This window comes from Atta colombica, unplaced genomic scaffold (assembly GCF_001594045.1).
Source record: "Atta colombica isolate Treedump-2 unplaced genomic scaffold, Acol1.0 scaffold190, whole genome shotgun sequence".
Taxonomy (NCBI): Eukaryota; Metazoa; Arthropoda; class Insecta; order Hymenoptera; family Formicidae; genus Atta; species Atta colombica.
The window spans coordinates 19514-39990 of record NW_017259283.1 but is presented as its reverse complement, the minus strand read 5'-3'; the positions used below and the strand labels follow the sequence as shown (position 1 = coordinate 39990).

At 28.7% G+C, this 20477-nt stretch overlaps 1 protein-coding gene across 1 annotated transcript; it reads right to left on the bottom strand.

Annotated features, from left to right (window-relative positions):
- Nucleotides 1-2452: 2452 nt before the first annotated feature.
- On the bottom strand, nucleotides 2453-19968 carry LOC108686818 (U3 small nucleolar RNA-associated protein 18 homolog). The gene is made up of 8 exons (XM_018192299.1): nucleotides 19658-19968; nucleotides 19417-19593; nucleotides 19028-19273; nucleotides 18793-18961; nucleotides 18526-18711; nucleotides 3284-3475; nucleotides 3040-3208; nucleotides 2453-2916 (listed from the first exon to the last, which is right to left on the bottom strand). The coding sequence occupies exons 2-8, from the start codon at nucleotides 19572-19574 to the stop codon at nucleotides 2453-2455; spliced, it is 1584 nt and encodes a 527-aa protein (XP_018047788.1). The 5' UTR covers nucleotides 19575-19593; nucleotides 19658-19968.
- Nucleotides 19969-20477: the final 509 nt, after the last annotated feature.

The following is a 20477-nucleotide window of genomic DNA, read 5'->3' as shown; positions in this document are numbered from 1 at the left end:
TATATATATATATATATATATATTGGAATAAAATGATCTTTTTCCGGTCACCTCGCGCTGTTACTGTGTCGAGATTGCCATCTCGATTATCGAGTCTTGCCGATAATCGAGATATCCGCCATGTACAATAACTCTCTCTCGAGAACAACGACAATGAAATAAGTGCTCTCTATATCACGATTTTTCCCTCTTATATGTATAAACGATTCTGTGCTATTAAAAGGTGTATTCGATAATCGTCTCTCTGTTCTTATTCTGACTATTCCTAATTAATGAGTAAAGATTCGTGCGACTACAGATTTTACTCTGTGTGTGTGTGTGTGTGTGTGTGTGTGTGTGTGTGTGTGTGTGTGTGTGTGTGTGTGTGTGTGTGTGTAATAGAAAATTAATCACGTTTTGTAGACGTATATTGCATGAGACAATAAATCATCAAAAACAAGAAAAACAAAATTTATTGCATTGTGAACATTTTACAAATGAATTTTTGTTGCAGACACAATAACTTTTTCTAATATTTGGCGAAAAGATTTGAATATTATGGAGAAAGTCTCTTTCAGGAATCAATTTTGATAAGAACCAAAACCAAATTTTTCATTCTAAAATGAAATTCATTCTAAAATTCATTCGTAAGATATTCACAATGCAATAAATATTTATGTGTTTTTCTTATTTTTATGATTTATATCATCCCGTACCATGTACGTCTATAAAACACGATTAGTTTTCTATGATTATTAATAAATCGATGTTAATCAAAAGAAGACGTTGTTTACAACATATAACTCACTTGTTCCTAATCACAACTTCCAATTTCTAATAATTTCATCAGAAACTGTAATAATTTTCATTACAATCTTATTTATGCATTTATGTGAATAGCAACGATGACGATAACGATAATAATAATAAATATTCCTTAAATGAGTGTTTAATCATCTATAAAATTAATATGTAACTTCAGAAAATTTAATTATAATCAAAAAATAATTAGAACTAATAACATTAAATTAAAATGAAATTTATAAAGATACTGATATTTTCATTTATACGTATACTTTCATTAGTACGTTTCAAATTGTTACAATATTCGATTTTTTCGAAACTATGGGCCAATGACTGAAATGGCCGGATACGTATTGTTTTTCTTTCGCTCAAGAACAGCCTATAAAAAGTGCATTAAAATCTCCAACTCCGTCATCTAGTGTTCTCCTTGTTAGTTACGATAAAATTTAATGAAAAAAAGTAAATTAAAAGTAAATTGAAAAAAAGTAAATTGAAAAATTAAAAGATAAATCGATTATATTTCATGATTTTAAGCTAACCTTTTTTTAATTAAATTAAAAAATAAGTTAAAAAGTTAACTTTTTTAACAAGGAGAGACTCACATATGTATTTCGCGGATTTTGATCAGCTTTTGCATGATTATTATGGAGCACCAAAAAATAACCTCTATAAAGTAAATTGCTCTTCTGCATATTTTTCAAGAAAATCATGATTTTAGACCATAATGGACAAACGCTTTCAAACTTTATTCTTTGTTTAAACGTAAATGAAATATTTGAAATTATTTAAAATTTGAAAAATACATCTCCGACGGACATAAATGTATGAGCATATAATCCGTATAGTATCCATATAATGCCAACTATTCAACCCTCATGTTAACTTTTAAAAAAATGAAATTAAAAGTTAATAGTTACTGATAAAATATAACGATATAAAGTTAAAAAGTTAAAAATCTAAAATGTAACTAAATGAAGTTAAATTTTTCAATTAACTTTTTAAGGTTCCTCAGTAATCAGCATGCGATTCAAAATCAGCGAAATGTAGCGAAATCGGTAGTCACACACAAGCACACGATCCTATGTACATGTGTTCTCGGCGCGCCGAAAGCAAGGACTTATCCAACTTTGATTATTTGTATATAATCATTTATGTTTTATTGAAAGCAGGCGGTATTAACAAATTAAGAAAATATTATTTTGATAAGAGAAAAAGATAGAATGAAGGCGATTTAAATATAACATTGTTTCTTCACAAAGAGAAATTATAATACTTAATGTTAAAAAGTTAACATCTTTACACTTTTAATAAAGACAGAATAAAAAATTAACATCTTACACAATATGAAACAAAAGTATAACTTGATATGTGATACTATAAACAAAAATTTAATAATTTTGTCTTTTGAACATGAAATTTTATAATTTCTCATTTATGATATATGTATAATGTATTAGTATCTTTCTTAACTTTAAATGGATGATAGCTTTGCATGGACTGTAATAATATTAATTGTACAAAAATAAATTAATAGCATTAAGTAGGCTAAAGTATTAAGATAATAGTTAATATAACAGATTACACTGATTATTACATTAATCTTACATATTCCATACAGATTTTTTTATATTGTATAAAAATGTTACAAAAAATTTTTTTATTTATATAATTAATAATTTCCATAATGTCTTAATCTGTACAGTAAAGCAGAACCCGTTCTATTCGAAATACTGAGATAACCACTACCAGGGGAAAAATTAATCGTTTGTGACATTCCTATATTAGTTTGAAGCGTTGGAAAATTTGAGAATACGGTAAACGATGGTAAATGCATCATTCTAAATGCGTTGTATTTGTCAACTGACGCCGCAGTCAGTATCTCCGAGGTCAGATTAAATTTCAGGCTTGTAACACTAGTCACAAGATTCATCCAAATCTTTAGAGGGGCGGGACTTTGATCCTTCAACACAGTTTTCATATCATAGAGATTAACTATGCCCTGTGCACTACCTGTGACTACGAACTGTCCGCTTGGAGATACGGCGAGCGATGTACAAGATAAGCTTCCATCATCTGTAGCACGATTGATGCATGTGCGAGTATTCAAATCCCATATATACATTTCAGTGCCATCTACACGATTTGAATAATGAGAAAGAAGAGAATTTAATGTACCAATCTTTGGAAATCTCGTTGGAAGATTATATCGAAAGGAAGATTTATATTAAAGTAAAAACCATAAAAGCTTATACTTACCACCGTGTGAGATAAGTGTTTTACTATCTGGCGTGAATGCTAGTACTCTACATTTCGAATTCATTCTGAATGTACCAACAAGTTCTTTAGTAAAACTATGTAACAAATATATCTCGCCCAATCTTCCGCATAATGCTATTAATTTGCCATCAGGGGATACTTCATAACGCTGAAAATATTAAAATGTATACTACAGCATCAATTTGAAATTTATTTCTAATATAACAGTCACAGTTTTATGAACCTTCATATTTGTAATCCTATGTGGCAAAAAGAATTTATATGTCTTGCCATTCATTAAATCGTAAGTATGACAATATGGATAATATTGGGAACCAAGCAAAATTTCTGATCCTTCCTTCATGAATATCGCTTTGCTAATTGGATATTTTTTAAATTGCATGCTATGTAATTTATTATTTGTATGACCATCCACCTATAAAACGGAAATAATTTATTTATTAATAATAATCCATATTAAATGATCTAATAATTTGATTAATTTAAGACTCCTGAATATTCAGCTAAAAACTCTGTGTTAATGGTGGCGACACAGAACCAGACAGCGGTTTGGTGAAATCGATAAACACAAGCACAAGCCCATATACATGTGCTTGTCTTCGGCGCACCGAGATAGCGAGCCATCCTTCTCGCTCTATCGATTGTTTTAAGCGACCGAAAATACTTTCTTGGCCGCTTGGCCTAGTATATCAGTAAGGAGTGAGAGGCATTCTAATAACGTATAAATTTTAATAAATTGTAATAGTACTTCTCCCATTAATCCAGAACAGTATAAATTATATCAAAACGCAATAGTTTATGAGATAATTAATTATTTACAATTTTTCATGCGCATTATATATCCCCTTTATAAATCCCTTCACTTGAGTAGCAAGAAATTCGTGTGGTTGAGCTTGTAAGATACGTGATCGGAATGCTGGAGATCTCAAAATCAAATATCCTGCTTTTTTTGTCTTTTTCTCAAGTTTCTTTTTCGAAATAAGTAATCAAGTTAGTAATAAACATACAGGATGCACTAAAATCCGGATACAAAAATGTTTCTTTGAAAAAGCTATTTATTTTAAATGTAATATAAAATATACAAAAATATGCTTTTGTATGTTTGTTCTTTCGGAGCCCTCCTACTCGATATAATCTCCCTGCGCCGCTATCTTCTCAATTCAGTCTCTGAAGTGCGTGCACGTGGCCTTTAATTTCACAGCTAAATGCTGCTTCAATAACATTCCAGAGGGGAGCTACATTAAAGGTCTCTTCGTAATTCTTTCAACAACGTATATATAATAATCTAACGGATTCAAATCAAGGCTGTTAGGCGACCAGAAATATTTAGACCAAAAGAGCTCTACATAAGAGCTAATTTTACACCAAAAGGCTTTCGATTATCGCTGCTCTTCGATTATACTCCACTATTCTATATTTCCACTATTTTAGGTTATTAATATCTTACCTACATGTGTGGTCAACATTAACGCTATGTGGCACTTTCGGCGGGACTATAAAATAATGAGAATCGAATAATTTGGTCCGGATTCTAGCGTCGCACTCTATATATTAGGTCAAATATATTATATTTTCATATAATTTTTGAAATAATTCATGTATGAGAAGTAACAACTGTAGAAAAGAAATTCATTTCGCTTTTCAATTGACAAATAAAAAATTATTTATAATGTCATATTATGTTGTTTTATCATATTATGTATATATAATGTTTTTATCATTATTATTATTATCAGTCAAGACTTAGTCAAAATGTTTCAAAGTGGCCAGCGATTCCATTTTCAAATTCAAGGTTTTTTTGCTGATTTTCCAGATCTAAAAGTAGTTATTTTCAAGATTCTTAATATTAAAAAATTACACACGTACAAAATATATAGTACACGTAATATATACAATAGCATAGATATAATATTTATATAGAGTAAAATTTTTCTCGGAGAAAAACGTTTTGTTTCGAATGTAGTTTAGAAAGATTTCTATATGCAGAAAATTCACTCTGTATTTTTCATTCCGACTGCTGCACTATAAATCACAAAATCACTCACGTCAATCTAAGAAGAGTTCCAAATTTTTCGGACATCTAACTAATTGCCTGTAGAAGCAGAGACGTTTGATAGAATACCTGAATTTGCATCACTTGTTTTAATAAAATGCTTTAATAAAATAAATAAAATGCAACGTGCCAAACGACTAGACAGCAGCGAACGGAAAGAATGGTATACTGACTGTCAATAATTCGAAAAGTTCTGCAGTAGTTCTAACTTATCGACCTGATTTAGCCATAGGATCGAAAAGATCAATAACGTTTTCTACATCAAATTATCAATCTTATGATGAGTTAGTGCACGAACCTTCAAAGCATTGACGAGCAGTGTACTATCAGTATTCAAACGACATGGCATGTTAAAAATTCCCAATTTTCAAAGTAAATTCCTGGTTTTTTCCTGCTTTTTAAGGATTCAAGATTCGCTGGCCACTCTGCATTTCTTATGAATTTGCTGATGAAAAATTAGTTCAATTCTTAATATATATGTTTTAATAAATTAGTTTATATTTAAAGATCCAATGAATGTTGCTCGTGTATTTTGATAATTCCAATTTTTGCTTAGCAATTTCGAGCTAAAAAATCTTATAATTTTAAAATAGTTTTTTTCAGTTTAAATCTGACAAGATAACAATGCACAGAATAAATTTCACTGTCTAAATTAATTAATTTTTAAAATATTGCTTTTAATAACATTTGACAAATTCTTTTGTATTGTTGACATTATCAGCAATGTTTCGATGGAGGTGCGCAATCATTCAAACTTATAAAAGAGATACTGACCACCTCAGGAAACATTTTTGATATAAAACACAAAAATAACATGTATTTAATATATATCTATCTCGTCGAACGTAGTACTGAAAATGGCTAAAAAGTTAGCCATAACATATATATAAGCGATCATTTAAAAATTTTTATTCCTAATTAAAAGTTATAGAAACATGACATAACATTGACATCTATCGCGCACTTTTTACAGCGCTAAAGTAATTAAAATCCTAAAGTAATTAATTTATTACTGGATTATAATTTAAATAATTTTTTATATTTGTCAATTGGAAAGTAAAATGGGTTTCTTTTCTACAATTATTGCTTTAAAATTTCCATGAATTATTTCAAAAATTATATGGAAATACTTGACTTAAAGTATATTACAATATTTCTAACACATTCTTGATTATTTATTTCGGAAAAAAAACTATAAAAAAGGCAAAAAAAAGCAGAATTCGATTTTGTATCTCCAGCATTCCGATCTCGTATCTTATGAGCTCGACCACACGAATTTCTTACTATTCGAGTTTATGAAGGAGATATATAACATGAAAAATCGTAAACAATATCTCGTGTTGCGATATGATTTATACTATTCTAGGAATATACTATTACTACAATTTATAAAAACTTATATGTTATTTAGAATGCTCCTCACCTCTTATACGCCGAGCGGCTGAGATCGCCGAGAAAGCATTTTCGGCTTGAAACAAGCGATTAGAACGAAAAAGACGTTCTTTCGCTGTCTCGTTCGCTCTTGGCGCGCCGAAGGCGAGCACATGTATATGGGCTCGTGCTTGTGTGTTACAGCGTCATTACGATAAATGGCTGAACTTATAGATGTGGAAAAGTGACGTTTTGATGACGAAATTTGTGTTGCATGCTACTTCGTTATTATTTGCTTAATTATAAAACTATGACTTATGTCGTACTTATGAAAATCCTAAGAATGGGCGGAAACTACAGTTATCTTGAAATTTTATATATAAAAGCGTATTCTCATTCATTTTAAGCCGTGTGTTTCTGCTCGGGTATAGGTTCACTTTACATATCTTTTACGACCATTTACTGACTATCAAGGGAAGAAAGAATAGTTCTCGCCCATTTTTGTAAGTATTTTAAAGCGATTTCGTCATTTAAATTTATCCAAATTGTCTTTATTTACAAATAAATTAACGTTATTCCTCGCTTCTGACGTCACGATTCCAACATGACCATGGCGACTACTCAGGAGCCTTAAGAAGATTTCGTTCAATATAGGAGAACCAGCATCAATTGACGGATTGACTTTGATGTACGTTGTCAAGTGATTTTCAGAAGATTTTAGCCGTCGCTCGTTGTTATTAAAAAATTAATAACAATCAAAGTTAATTATTTTTTTTGATATTTTGAATAATAATACAATGTAAATTTTCGCATAAAAAGTTATAAATCTGGAACCTCATGAGTTTTCGCATTGTATAATATATGGATAAACCACAGATTTCTATAAATTATATTAGGTGCTAACTCCTACTCTTTTCCTTATGTAAAAGCGTTGCCTGCACGAAATAGATGTGCAGGATATATCCGTCACGTAAAAAAATGCTACCATGTTTACTCCCCCATTCCTTCTGACTTAACAAAAAAGGGAGCAAAACGAGATTTATGATTCTACTGTTTCACATGGGTTTATAATAAACAATAATGAATAAAATTACAGAGTTAGATACATTTATTGGGTTGTCCGGAAAGTTCGTGCCGACTAACCTATATAATTTAATAAATGTATACTAAAATTTAAATTTTCTGCGTTTCAATTTTCCTTCAACATCGGCACGAACTTTCCGGACAATCCAATATATTGTCAACTTTATCATGATATCCAGCAAAATTTAGCTAGTTTTTCAGGATTTTTATCTCATCAATTAATTTCCATTATTTAATTAATTTTCATCGATTCGCGCAATATTTTATACTTTATATTTAAGATTCAGCTAAAGCGTTTAAGGCTTTGATTTCTATAATTTGTGTTATTACATATGTACGGTTCTATAATATATTATATTGTTTATTTACGTCTCCTAAAGAAACGTTGTCCCTTCATATGTCAATTACGAGGAATATTACTAAGGCACAGTAGTCTAAGCTTAGGACGCTCGCACGGAATGTAAGAGATTCAGGTTCGACTGCCGGCGGAGATAATATTTTTCGCAATAAAAATTAATTATTTACGGATTTTAATGTTATTCAACATTATTAAGATCGTTTCGAAGATGCGAATAAGCATCAAAAACTTGTTAAATTGCTAATTGCTTCTTTTAACTCGTGATATTACTGTAATAGTTTAGACTATGGTAGAGTTAACGTTTTCAAGAACCGCCGAAAAATCATTTCGGCGTGTGTTTCTGGGGACTACATACGTTGCATATAAATTCACTTTATATTTGAGTTAGAATGCTATACGAATGAATTAAAACGCTAACAAGTTTAAAACAATATTATTTATTGCTTTATAAATATTATCAAACGAACATTCCGTCAACACACAATTTTTCTACTATATTCTATTTTAGATATTAAAGTCCAAAGTTTCTATTGATAAGTTATTGTACTTTTAAGATGGGACTTATATCCAAATACAACTTTTCTTTTTATTATTTCTTTTTTCACGCTCTGATTTTTTTAGCAAAAATGATGATAAATTCCAGGCTGAAATTTTAGAAATTTTCCAGGAATTTTCCAGAATACATAAAATTTCAATATAATTCTAAATATTCAAGAATCGCTGGACACCATGTTTATTTATATCTTTTTAACAAACAATGAGCGATGGTTAAAATCTTTTAAAAATCATTTAGGAAACAACATATCAAGGTCAAAACGACTTTCTCCTATAGCTAGCTGCGTATCTTAGGTAACGCTATCTACAGTTATTTTTGCGCAACTTTTAGGTCTGAGAATTTGAATGTCAAATTATAATAATTCGTTAATTAGTCAACATTTCTATAAAAAATGAACCACTCTACTTGATAGTGTTGTGTTTCTGAATTATTGCAAGAACAATAAATTAAAAAATCTTAAGCATTTGTATTCATTTCTCGATAAGAAATGAACAGAAAAAAATGAATTTGATTTGTGAATCGTTCGGAGTAAGTACTTAGTTATTTTTGGTATTGCATTAAAATTAATTTGATCAATGAAGACGCTGGTCGACACCATTTTGATCTTAAAATAAATTTTTAGTAGATTTTGATGCGCTGATTACGACTCTAGCTCTGAAAATAGTCGTATCATGGCAAGTTTTTAAGATATTTTAAACTACAGGTGCAAAAAAGAAATTTTGGCTATTTTCAATAACTTAGGAAATATTTAATAATTTTTTTCCAGCGTCCACGTGGATGTTATATTAAAGTGTATATTAAAGTATTATTCTTACTCTTTTCAATGCATATTCGATTTTCACTATGATCAGATTTTTTTTCGCTGAGATAGAGCAAATTGAATTTTAGTTTTTTTTTTCCTCTAGCTGTGATTGGCTTGTGCGCAATTGGCTCGTGTACAATTGCTATACACTCCCTACATGCAGAGACAGTACAAGCATTCTTAAATAATATCTTGAAGAGGTTGGATTTGACAAAAAAAAAACATTCATTTAAAATATAAACAAATTTTCAATGCATAATCTTTAAATGAATATTTTTCTTTCTCAAATCCAACTTCTTTATAGTAATAATAGTATGAAATGATTTTCTTACGAATGTGCTAAAATTTGAAATACAAATTAAAAAGCTCTCTATGTTTGTATGCAATTAGAAACATATTTACCGTCTAATTTTTGACATAATTACAATTAAAATATACAGTTTTAACATATTATGCATATATGCAACTCAAATTAACGTCGGATTTTTAACTATAGTATCCATACCATTTTTTGACTTGTTACAAAAAACAAGCATAAAACAAGCATAAAACAAGTGATAGAAAAACATGAAGCGGATATTATTTTAAAAAATTAATTTTTTACCGTTTAGTTAGGAAAATAGAGCTGCGAAAAAAATGCAATGTTTCAATTTTCTTTGGCATATGGTGGCGACTGAAGGGAGTGATGAGGAATAGAGGAGACGGCCATCATCTGATAGCACTGGCGCGGCGTTAGTCTGCGTCTATCTATATTTAATTTCTTTCCGCGTATGCGTGCGGTCTTGAACAGACAATCGAAAGTTTTCTCTCTCCGATGAGAGTGAAGTACAAAGAGGAGAGAGTGACAAATTGCATCATGTGACCCGGTCTCTTCTAATTGAATCTGGACAAAGTTCCATAGTGAGGATATGCTATTCATGATATTTAGGTTAGACGATTGCAAAAATCGCAGTATGTTTGTGCTGCAATTTATTTCTCAATTTTACAATTGGTAAGATCTTTATAAGTGATACATATTATTAATCTTGGAATACAATATATCTTCTTCTTATTATACATATATTCATGAAATAAAACTACGAATTTTTACATTTCAGATATCTAAACAGGATTTGTGTATATTATAGAATACCTGCCAGATGCAATACTTCCAAAATGCACAAACTGAAATAAAGAAGAATATTGCTGCATAACATTTGAACAAGATCCGAAATTAAGAAAAAATGGATCAATGATGTTAATCGAAATTTCTGATTGGAAACTTTCAAAATCGGCTGTACTGTGTGAGGTCAATATCGAAGCGTGCAAACAAATGTTTTACAATAATTTCCGTAAATATCAACAAAAATAACATCAGAGTTATAATTTTTCATTTGATATCAATTTATTAAATTCAATACGAGTGTATGTAACGGTTACATAATTGCATGAAAAATTCTAACATATTGATGTTATGTTAATTAATTGATGTTATGTTAGTTGGAGATATTTTTCTCTAATGTGTACCTCTTATTTTTTAGAGTCATTTCCATTCATCAGAAAATAGGTACACGTTAGAGTAAAATATCTGCCCTATTATATTTTCGTCTCAATTTAGGATCTTGGGTAAATATAATTGTGTAGCAGTATCCTTCTTTATTAGATTTGTGCATCTTAGAATATTGCATCTGGCAGGCATTTTATAATATGCACAAATCCTATTCTGATATCTGAAATATAAAAATTCATAGTTTTATTTTATGTATATAGAGGAAAGCCCCCTATTATGAGATAGCGCCTATGGGATAGTGGCGTTTCCGCTAAACTAATAAACGGTATCTATTGGTTCCACCATGAATTTATTGAGCTTAGATTGAAAACTATTTAGTGGAAAATTCATTATTAAATCATGCTTGTAGTCGTTACAAAAAAAGATTTTAGAATTTGGATGTCTTCAAGTTTGAGATGATCTTTAAATTTTGTTTATTATTTAATAAATAAATATTTGGCAATAAATTCTTCGTGTAATGATAGAGTAAGATCGTACTAATAAAAAAATGCGGGATATATTGAATTGCTTAATTATGGAAGTTAAATTTGATAATCGTAAAATAGTAAAGCGTGGAAATATGAGATATTGAGGATATTTCTAATATGAAATAACTTATGCTCCTATGTCATAATAAAAATCGTTGCTGAAGTATAAATGTTATTATACAATATAATAAAAAGGACAATCGGAATGAACATCTATTTCTGCGATTAATTTCAACTACCTGAAAATAAGTTCTAAGTACAATACATTACATATTCATGTTGCGCGCGCACTGGTTGTGTTTATTTGTATTTTAGAAACATTAAATAAAGTTTTTTAATTTTTGCAATACTGATGTACTTTGCATTTTATTATCGATTTCTCGGGGCATCTCATATTAGGAGCACAATTTTTTTATTTTGCGATTTGCTCACTTTTTACATTTTTTTTAATTTATAAAAAAAATAAAATTTGAATTAAATTTTACATAACATTATTTTAAAGCTAATTTCCTTTCTAATGACTATTATTTTTTAAAATTCTGTCCATAGATTTTTAACATTTCCATCCAAAATAAACTCGATATATATCATAATAAGGACTTTTTCTCTACGTACAATAGAGGAAAGTATATATTTCCAAGATTAATAATATGTATCACTTACAAAGACCTTACAATTGTAAAATTGAGAAAGAAATTGCAGCATAAGCATACTGCGACTTTTGACTAACTTAAATACTGTGAATGATACTCCCATCATGACTCTATGGAATTTTGATGATCCAATCAGAGGAGATCGAGTCACGTGATGCAATTTGCTCTCTTCCTGTGAAGCTCTCTAGTAAAGAAACGCCACAATGGGACTTAAACTTTTGGACGGTATTGTCGCGCTATCTTAAGACGTTTATGACGTAGGTATAAATTCTAGCGTTGAAAAACCAAACATTATTATATTCTTTATCATATTTTTTTAAATTTAAGCAAACGTTCCCCAATAAATTTACACTTCAATTCGAAAAACCACATAAAAGAAAAAACAAAAATGACACTAAGATCGAAAGTCATAAAAGATGTAAATTGAATATATTGTTTGAAAAATTAATTTGGTTACACGACAGATGGATTATCGGAAAACAAAGACCAAATGATATCTTAGTAACCGTTTCGAATCTATGTTTATTAGGATCTTTTGGCTTATTTTTTGTTATTCTATATGCCCTCAAAGTCTGCGACTCTTTTTTGGAACACTATGAATCGAGCATTGAATATCTATCTTTATTCCAAAAATGTTTTCTTTAGATTTTAAACAAGATAAATGAGGAAAAGAATTTTAATTATTTGTTGTATCAATAAGACATGATGGAGATTTTGTTTTTTTCTCTCTTTTTTCATTCAATTTTTTATTAGTTTTAATTTCATCCATATTCGAATCACTCTTTTCATAGCACGATAAAAAGGCAAAAATACTTTTTGGATTATTTAATAAGTTTAGATTATTCAATCTTTTGTAAGCTGATTCCATATTTTTAGTAAATTATAAAAATTATTTAGCTTGAACAGTTTCTTGTGATGATAATAGAATGAATTTGACATTCAGAAATATTCTCACGAAAAACATCATTTTGAAGTAATTGTGTTATGTAATTGAGTTCTTGTAATTTTTTGTAACTGTATATGCTAATATTAAACTATCTATAATAGATTTATTCCATATTTCAGGTACTAAATATAAATCTCTATTTGTAGATTCATGCAATAGAGTTTCAATTCTATCAAGCATTCTATCATGTGACAGCTGAATGCCATCTCGTACTACTATCTAATTGGTTTCCTTTTCTACATCGCTTTTTAAAACATCTCGTATTGTTGATCAAACACGACGAACATTTTCTATTGTTTGTGTTATTTCTTTATTTCTTAACTTTTTTTATTTTCTTTATTTTTTAACACATCAGCAATCGCTAAAGTATATGTGAGCAGCATATTGTACAAATTTTATGCTATATTTCAATGTAATTCTAGACTGTACCTATTTTTAATACAGAAACGTTAATTTCTTCGATTCCTTCATTGTTATTTTCAGTTTCAAAAGACATCTTTATCCCCTGTATATTATTAATATTTACATGATCATCAATTTCATCATCTTTCGATTAAATATTCTTCTAAATCGCATTCCGACGAACGAACTAATTTAATCATATTTGATCTATTATCCGTAGTTATTAAATAAAGTTATTGAATAGAGAAACCATATTTTCGACCAATAAAAACAGATAATTACAATAAAAATATATTAGATAAACTGCTCGTATAAATTTCAAACAATAAAATAAAAGGCTTCTACCAGGTCATTACAATAAACGAGCTTTAAAAGATGTAAATATTAAACTTTTATTATTCTTTTTCTATCATTTCACGAAACATTTCGACTAAATCCTCATCAGCTGTGTTTAAAAATGAAATAAAACCCTTAACAATAATTTATATGAACATCATATTAAATTGAGAAATTAATTTCGGTAACGGTATAAAAAATGTATTAATCGGATTATCTTATCCACAATCATAATATGCGTTACTAATTCAACCATGTTATACTGAGTAAAATTATAAAACGTATATAAAATGTAAAACCAATTCTTCGATTAACAACGAGAAGGAGTAGTCAAAGTGGTCAGAAAAAACCAGTCAATACCATTGTACTTATTGACTGAACCTGATCACTTAGATCAGAATAGATTGCGAATAGATTCAGCTTCAGATATAATCAATTCTCGAATTTTATTTTATTTTATTTTAGCATTGACATAATTTCTTTTTTTAGAATCAAGAGATATCATTTCCGCAATAATATTGCGGAATGCAAAATCATTTACAATATAAGTGAAAATGATCCGCGATGACTGTAATCAATCATCGGACTGTAATCAAATTAACACATTCTTTCAATAATATATAGAATATATACAATATTTATATCTTTTATGACTTTCTAGAGATTAATATCATTTTTGTTTTTTTTTTATCTCTTAGGATTAAGTTTTTTGAATTAAAATTTGGTAACTTTATTGGGATGAACTTAAATAAAATTCCAAATTTGTCCTATATTTTCTCTATAATAATTAACATAAAAATAATTCATTCTTAATTCAATTTCGTTGGATATTTTAATTTTATATGAAGTATATTTGTTTTTATATTAAAGTATATTGGTCATTATATTTATTGTGTATATATATATTTATATTTATTGTTATACTAAAGTATATTGAGGCCCCCAATTTCACAATTCACAGTTAATTTTTAACTGAGATTCAATTTATTCTTCATCTATGTATTTCCAATTCTAGAATTGAAAAGAGATAAAAAATAAATTAAACCTCGATTAAGAATTAACCGTGAAACTGGGTCTAAGGGAATGCTGGAGTAACTGCCGATCGATATCGATAATACAGATTTTTTTTAACTTCAAATAAAAAAAGTCGATAATAATGACGTCTTTAGTTAATTTCTTACATTATCGTTCTGTCTCACTCAAACACATACATCTGTCCTTATTTAACATATTGTAATACTATCTCTTGATCTTGATCTTGATCTCAAGATTGAACACCCACTGCTAGATACAATTATTACTTTGTTTATCATTCCGAGTCTTCGTTCAACATTCATACACGTCATTTTCAAATCGATATAAATTTTTCTTTTTAAGCTTTTAATCTAGTTTCATAAACTCAGTATTGTTTGTACACGTAAAGCGCTGGGTACTGAACTGTTGTTTTGTATTAAGAATACATTTACATCAAGTGACAGCAGATGAGTTTGAAAAATGTAAATTTGTAATTTTTTTTTATTTATATTTTATTTATATTTGTAATTTTATTTTTTATTTTAGTATAAAGTCCACTACAGCACCAACAAATTTTCTACAAATTTTCGTCTACTTTAATCCTGTAAAAGGATTTTTGATTCCGTAAATTCAGTAAATTCGGAGATTTATATCAATCTGCAATGTTCTCACAATTTAGTCACTTCAGCATCCCTTTAAAGTGTTTATATTTGTTTTTACAATCACAAATATCATTTTTTTTTAAATCTTACTTAATACTTTTATATATAAAATTATAATTTAGATTTAGATAGAAGTAACTCGTTACTTGTAATGAAGTTACAAATACAAGTAATTTTACTGGTAACTATGTTACTTTCTTTTGGTAACTGTAACGTATATTATATTTTTTTGTACCGGTAATGAATTTTATTATTATTATTTTTATCTTACTTTGCACACGTTTGGACACAAGCCACTCATAGCGCTTAAGATTAGAAAGTCTCTAGGCATTTGTCTGCTGTGATAGTCGTCAATTTAAAAAAAATAACAAAAAGTTACTTTCTCAAGTAACGATAACTATAACTTTTAAAAATCAGTAACTAGTAATGATAATTTGTTACTTTTTCTATTTGGTAACTGGTAACTGTAACTATCCACATAATATCACAGCAATATTATTTTTCCATTGCAATATTACAATGAATCTAGCAAAAATATCGTTGAAATATTACTGAGATATCACACTAATATTATAATGTCAGCGAAAATGAATTACAAGAATTACTGAAATATATTACAGAAATATCACTGTAATATTATATAATATTTTTGTGATATATTTATGTAATGTTTATGTTCATGTAATATTTATGGAAAAAATTAAAACATTTTAAAGAATTTTTAAAAGAAATTATTAAATTGATATATTTATTGTTATTTTAAAAATTATTCCATATGATATTAATTAGAAAATAATGCTGATTGTCAATACAATAACTATTACATAATATTATAATAAACTGAAAAAATTAACTAAATATCACTTATAAAATTATGTGTGTACATATTATTTTTTTATAACGTCTTAATGATGTCTCTAATGTCAATAAAACCATAAAAGCGATATTAATTATGTCATTCTACTACTTAAGACGTATTGCCACAATATTACTGTGATATTTTAATGTTGGTTTTATTAACGTTTAATACACACGCACGCACGCCCGCACGCACGCACGCACGCACGCAGATCAGTAATATTTCAGATATTATATTGTAATATGTATTATTTCTAGTACAATACATTGCAATATTACTGTGGTATTACGTGATATTATATTATATGCTACGCAGCTACAGTAGAGTCTCTCTAAATTTGGCCCATGGAACGATAAGAGTGGAATGCCAAAATTATAGAGTACCCTCACTACAGCACGAGTCTACCAATCACTTGCGCAAACGCAGTTAGCATCCTAATCTTTCAAAATGCACTACAGTGTATATAACCTTAGCAGAACAAGTCATATGTACATATCACATATTATGTACATATATATCACAAAAAAATATATTATACAAATAATTATACATAATCTGCCTATGAAATTACGTTGCATATATTATGAGAACCTAGTACAATTAGGTACAGATGCACGCGCAACACATGCCAGTCTACTATGGAAAGGACATGACATTAGTATTTGTAAAAGTACGTGTGAGGAATGCAAAGATTATAGAAGTCAAATTTAGAGAAACTCTACTGTAGTTACTTCAAAAGTAACTTTTCAGTTCCTGAATTTAGGCAATTATGAAGGAGGGCTTATTCACTAATTTTATTGAAATTATAATTATTTGACGTGTTTTGTACAAAATAAACGAATCTGGCAGAAAAGTGTCGCTCTATCTATATCGTGAACCAAGATATTAAGCGTTAAAGTAGACTGTACAAGTTAGGAAATATGTCAAATCGAAGAACATAAGAACATGTGAATGAAGCTAGAATAAGTATTTTCTGTTTCAATTACACAAACTTTCTGCTTTAAAAATAATTTTTTTGTTAAAAAAATTATTTAGAAAATGCTTTTAAAGCAAAAAATTTGCATTTTTAAAGCAGAGAATTTATGTTTCAGAAAATTTATTTTTAAAGTAAAGAATTTGTATTTATAAAATAGAAAATTTGTGTAACCCTCTATGCCACAGATTGCCTAACATGAATAGTCGTCAATTTTAATGCTTAATATTTTGATTTATTTTGAGGCAGAGTGATACTTTTTTTCTACTAGATTTGTTCATTTCGTACAAAAACATGTCGAATGATTAATTTCATCAAAATCGGTGAATAAGCCCATCTCCTTCAAAATTATCCCATTAAAAGACATATGGTTTAAATTAAAAAAATCAAATTGACTATAATTAAAATAAAATTAAAAATTAAATTCAGAGTAAATTTGATTTTAATTAAATCATATATAACTAAGAGAAAGACGTGCTCAGAAAATTGGAAGGTCAGACTTTAAATCCCATCTCAGATAATATTTTTCAACATAAATATGGATCTTCATTTTTCGCAATAAGTCATATTTATAGATCTTTAAATAGATGCTTATTAGCATTTATTTATTATTAAATCTATTCAATAATATTAAATTGCTTATCAATTTAACTCGTGATATTACGTACGCCAGATTTAGTTTAGAATTATTTCAAGACTAGTGAATATTCGGCGCGCAGAATTTGTTTGAAATTGTAAGATTTATGCAAAAATATTGATAAACACTAAGATCCGCTTTCATCGTATGTGGTATTTCTCATTTTAGTTATGTTCGAATATTTCACAGTCGATTTTCATACTAATATTTAAATTATATATTTCATTTATATAAACTTACTTTTACAACATATTCGCAGTTTTTATTAGACAGACATGTTATACTCTGTATCATAAGAAAAATATATATATAAATCATATATATAAATCATATATAGGATTTGATATTCTTTTCATATTATGCAAATGAATATCAATATTATCGTTAACATTTAAGAACGTAATATAAATATGGAGTTATGATTTTGTTGATTGTGAAATGAGCTTTACTTACTCATATGTCAAAATTATATACATTTACAATCTTTTAAATTATACTTGTATAAAAATTCTTAAATATAAAATAAATAGTAATACCGGTATATCAGTATTATCAAAAAATTATATATATGCTGATATTATAAAAATTTCAGTTAAATATCAGTATTTGACATAATATTAGTATTTAGTCTCGATTTTTTATGTACTGCTATTATAGAATAGAGGTATGGTTGATATCAGTATATAGTTGCTAGCAAAATTATTTAGATATTAAATCCCTGTAAAATAATTTCTATTTAAATACCTGAAACAAGGATAAGACACCTGATGTACCAGCAACCAGAGCTACAGTGGATGATGGATGAAAATCCACACTTGTAATAATAGGGCCTTCTGTATGAGTGCTCTTATTCAAAGCTTTGAGCACTTTGATGTCAATAAGATTTTTCGGTAGATTTTTTATTTTTGGTGCTTCCAAATGACAATTATGCTAAATATGGAAAATGAACAAAGAAAATTAGATTCAACCATTGAGAAAAAAGTGTCAAGAAGCTGAGGAAAAGAGAAATACCTTCAAGATATTACTATCCAAGTCATCAGCTTCTTCTTTTCTTTCAAGTTTAGCCCATTTGGGAGTATCCACAAACAATTTGTACCTGTTCTCTAAATATGTTGTATATAATTTTACTGATCTCTCATATGGTAAATTGTGATTTTGTGGATTTAGAGCCAAATCTACACTGTAAAAAATAAAAACTCATATAATAGAAAAGGAATATATAATATAAAATATTTTTTCTTTTTACGTGTAAATATAATCATCTTCATCTATCCATGCTGGTTCCTTTTTCTCCTTTTTTGTATTGTTGCTATGATTTAAAATTGAAATATTTTGATCTGAAATATTTTCATTCTTGTTATCTTCATTGTTCATCTCATCATCCATGTTATCAACCTTTTCACAAACATCATCTTTTGTCTTCGTTTTAAACTTGTCATCTAATAAATTATTTATAATATCACTAGGATTACCGAAAACTATTTTTTCTAACCTGTAAATTGAATATATTATTAAATATTTGTAGAAAAGATTAAAAAGATCACTGTGCGCATATCTTAAATTAGCATCATATAATGCTCTTTTCCTTGCTACATTAGAAAAAAAGCTTTGTGTATCGTTGACTTTATATTTTACCTAGCTTCTTCATTAGCATCATATTCATTTTTCCGTTTTTTTCTCAAAGGCGCCATGAACCTTCGATTATACAATACTTTAAACTGTGTGTGTCCGACTTCATACTTATCATTCGTATTATGTTTAAAGGTATTTTTATATTTAATCATTTTATTCATTTCACTTTATCCGATAAGACTATAAGTGTAAGATTATAATTAGAATAAAATACCAAGGTAATTGTTTACTTTAGCCAAATCACCTCAGAAATAGATAAAATTAAGTTCATTCGAAGTGTTTTTGTCCGAAATGTATGAATTTGGCTGAGAAAAGCGTCGCCTTGTTCCGCGAAACTTTGTATAAAAATGGCCCCCGTTCCTTCAACGAAACTTACGAAACAGATACGGCATACAGCCAGAACAAAGGTAATACTTTATGTAACAAGGTATTACATATTTCATACACGTACTATTAAAATAAGAATAATTATATAGTTTATCACTGAGCACCTCCAAAATCAATAAAAAAAAGGCTTAATCGTTTTCGCATGAAACGAAAGAATCTGGTAAAAAAAAGCGTCACTCTGCCCCACAAACCGAGATATTAAGCATTAAAGTTGATGACTATTGAGGTTGGGAAACTTGTGTGCCGCGAAATATTGCAATCAGAGAGAAACCGGAGAGAGGACATGACGGCCCAAAATCTGTAACCGCAAAATGTTGCCGCGCACTACTGCCCTCTGATAAAATGGATGTAAACTACATAGTCCATTTTTCTTATGGCTTCTGCACATTGGACGCGGAAACACTTGCCGCGCGGTAAAATATAATGCGGTAGCCAAAAAGCTTACAGCTCCTAATGTTCATTGATTACCGCGTCTCATTTTGCCGCGCGGCAAGCGTTCTCGCGTCCAGTGTGCAGGACGTAGTGTCCATCATGCCTTCGGTATATCAGCGCGATATATTCTTATGTACGTGATCGGACAAAACCTCCGGTTGTAAAAATTATCATTTTAAATCGTTTGTATTTCGTATGAAGAATTTTGAAGAATTTATTTTGCAAATAAAAAGATTTGTGAGTCA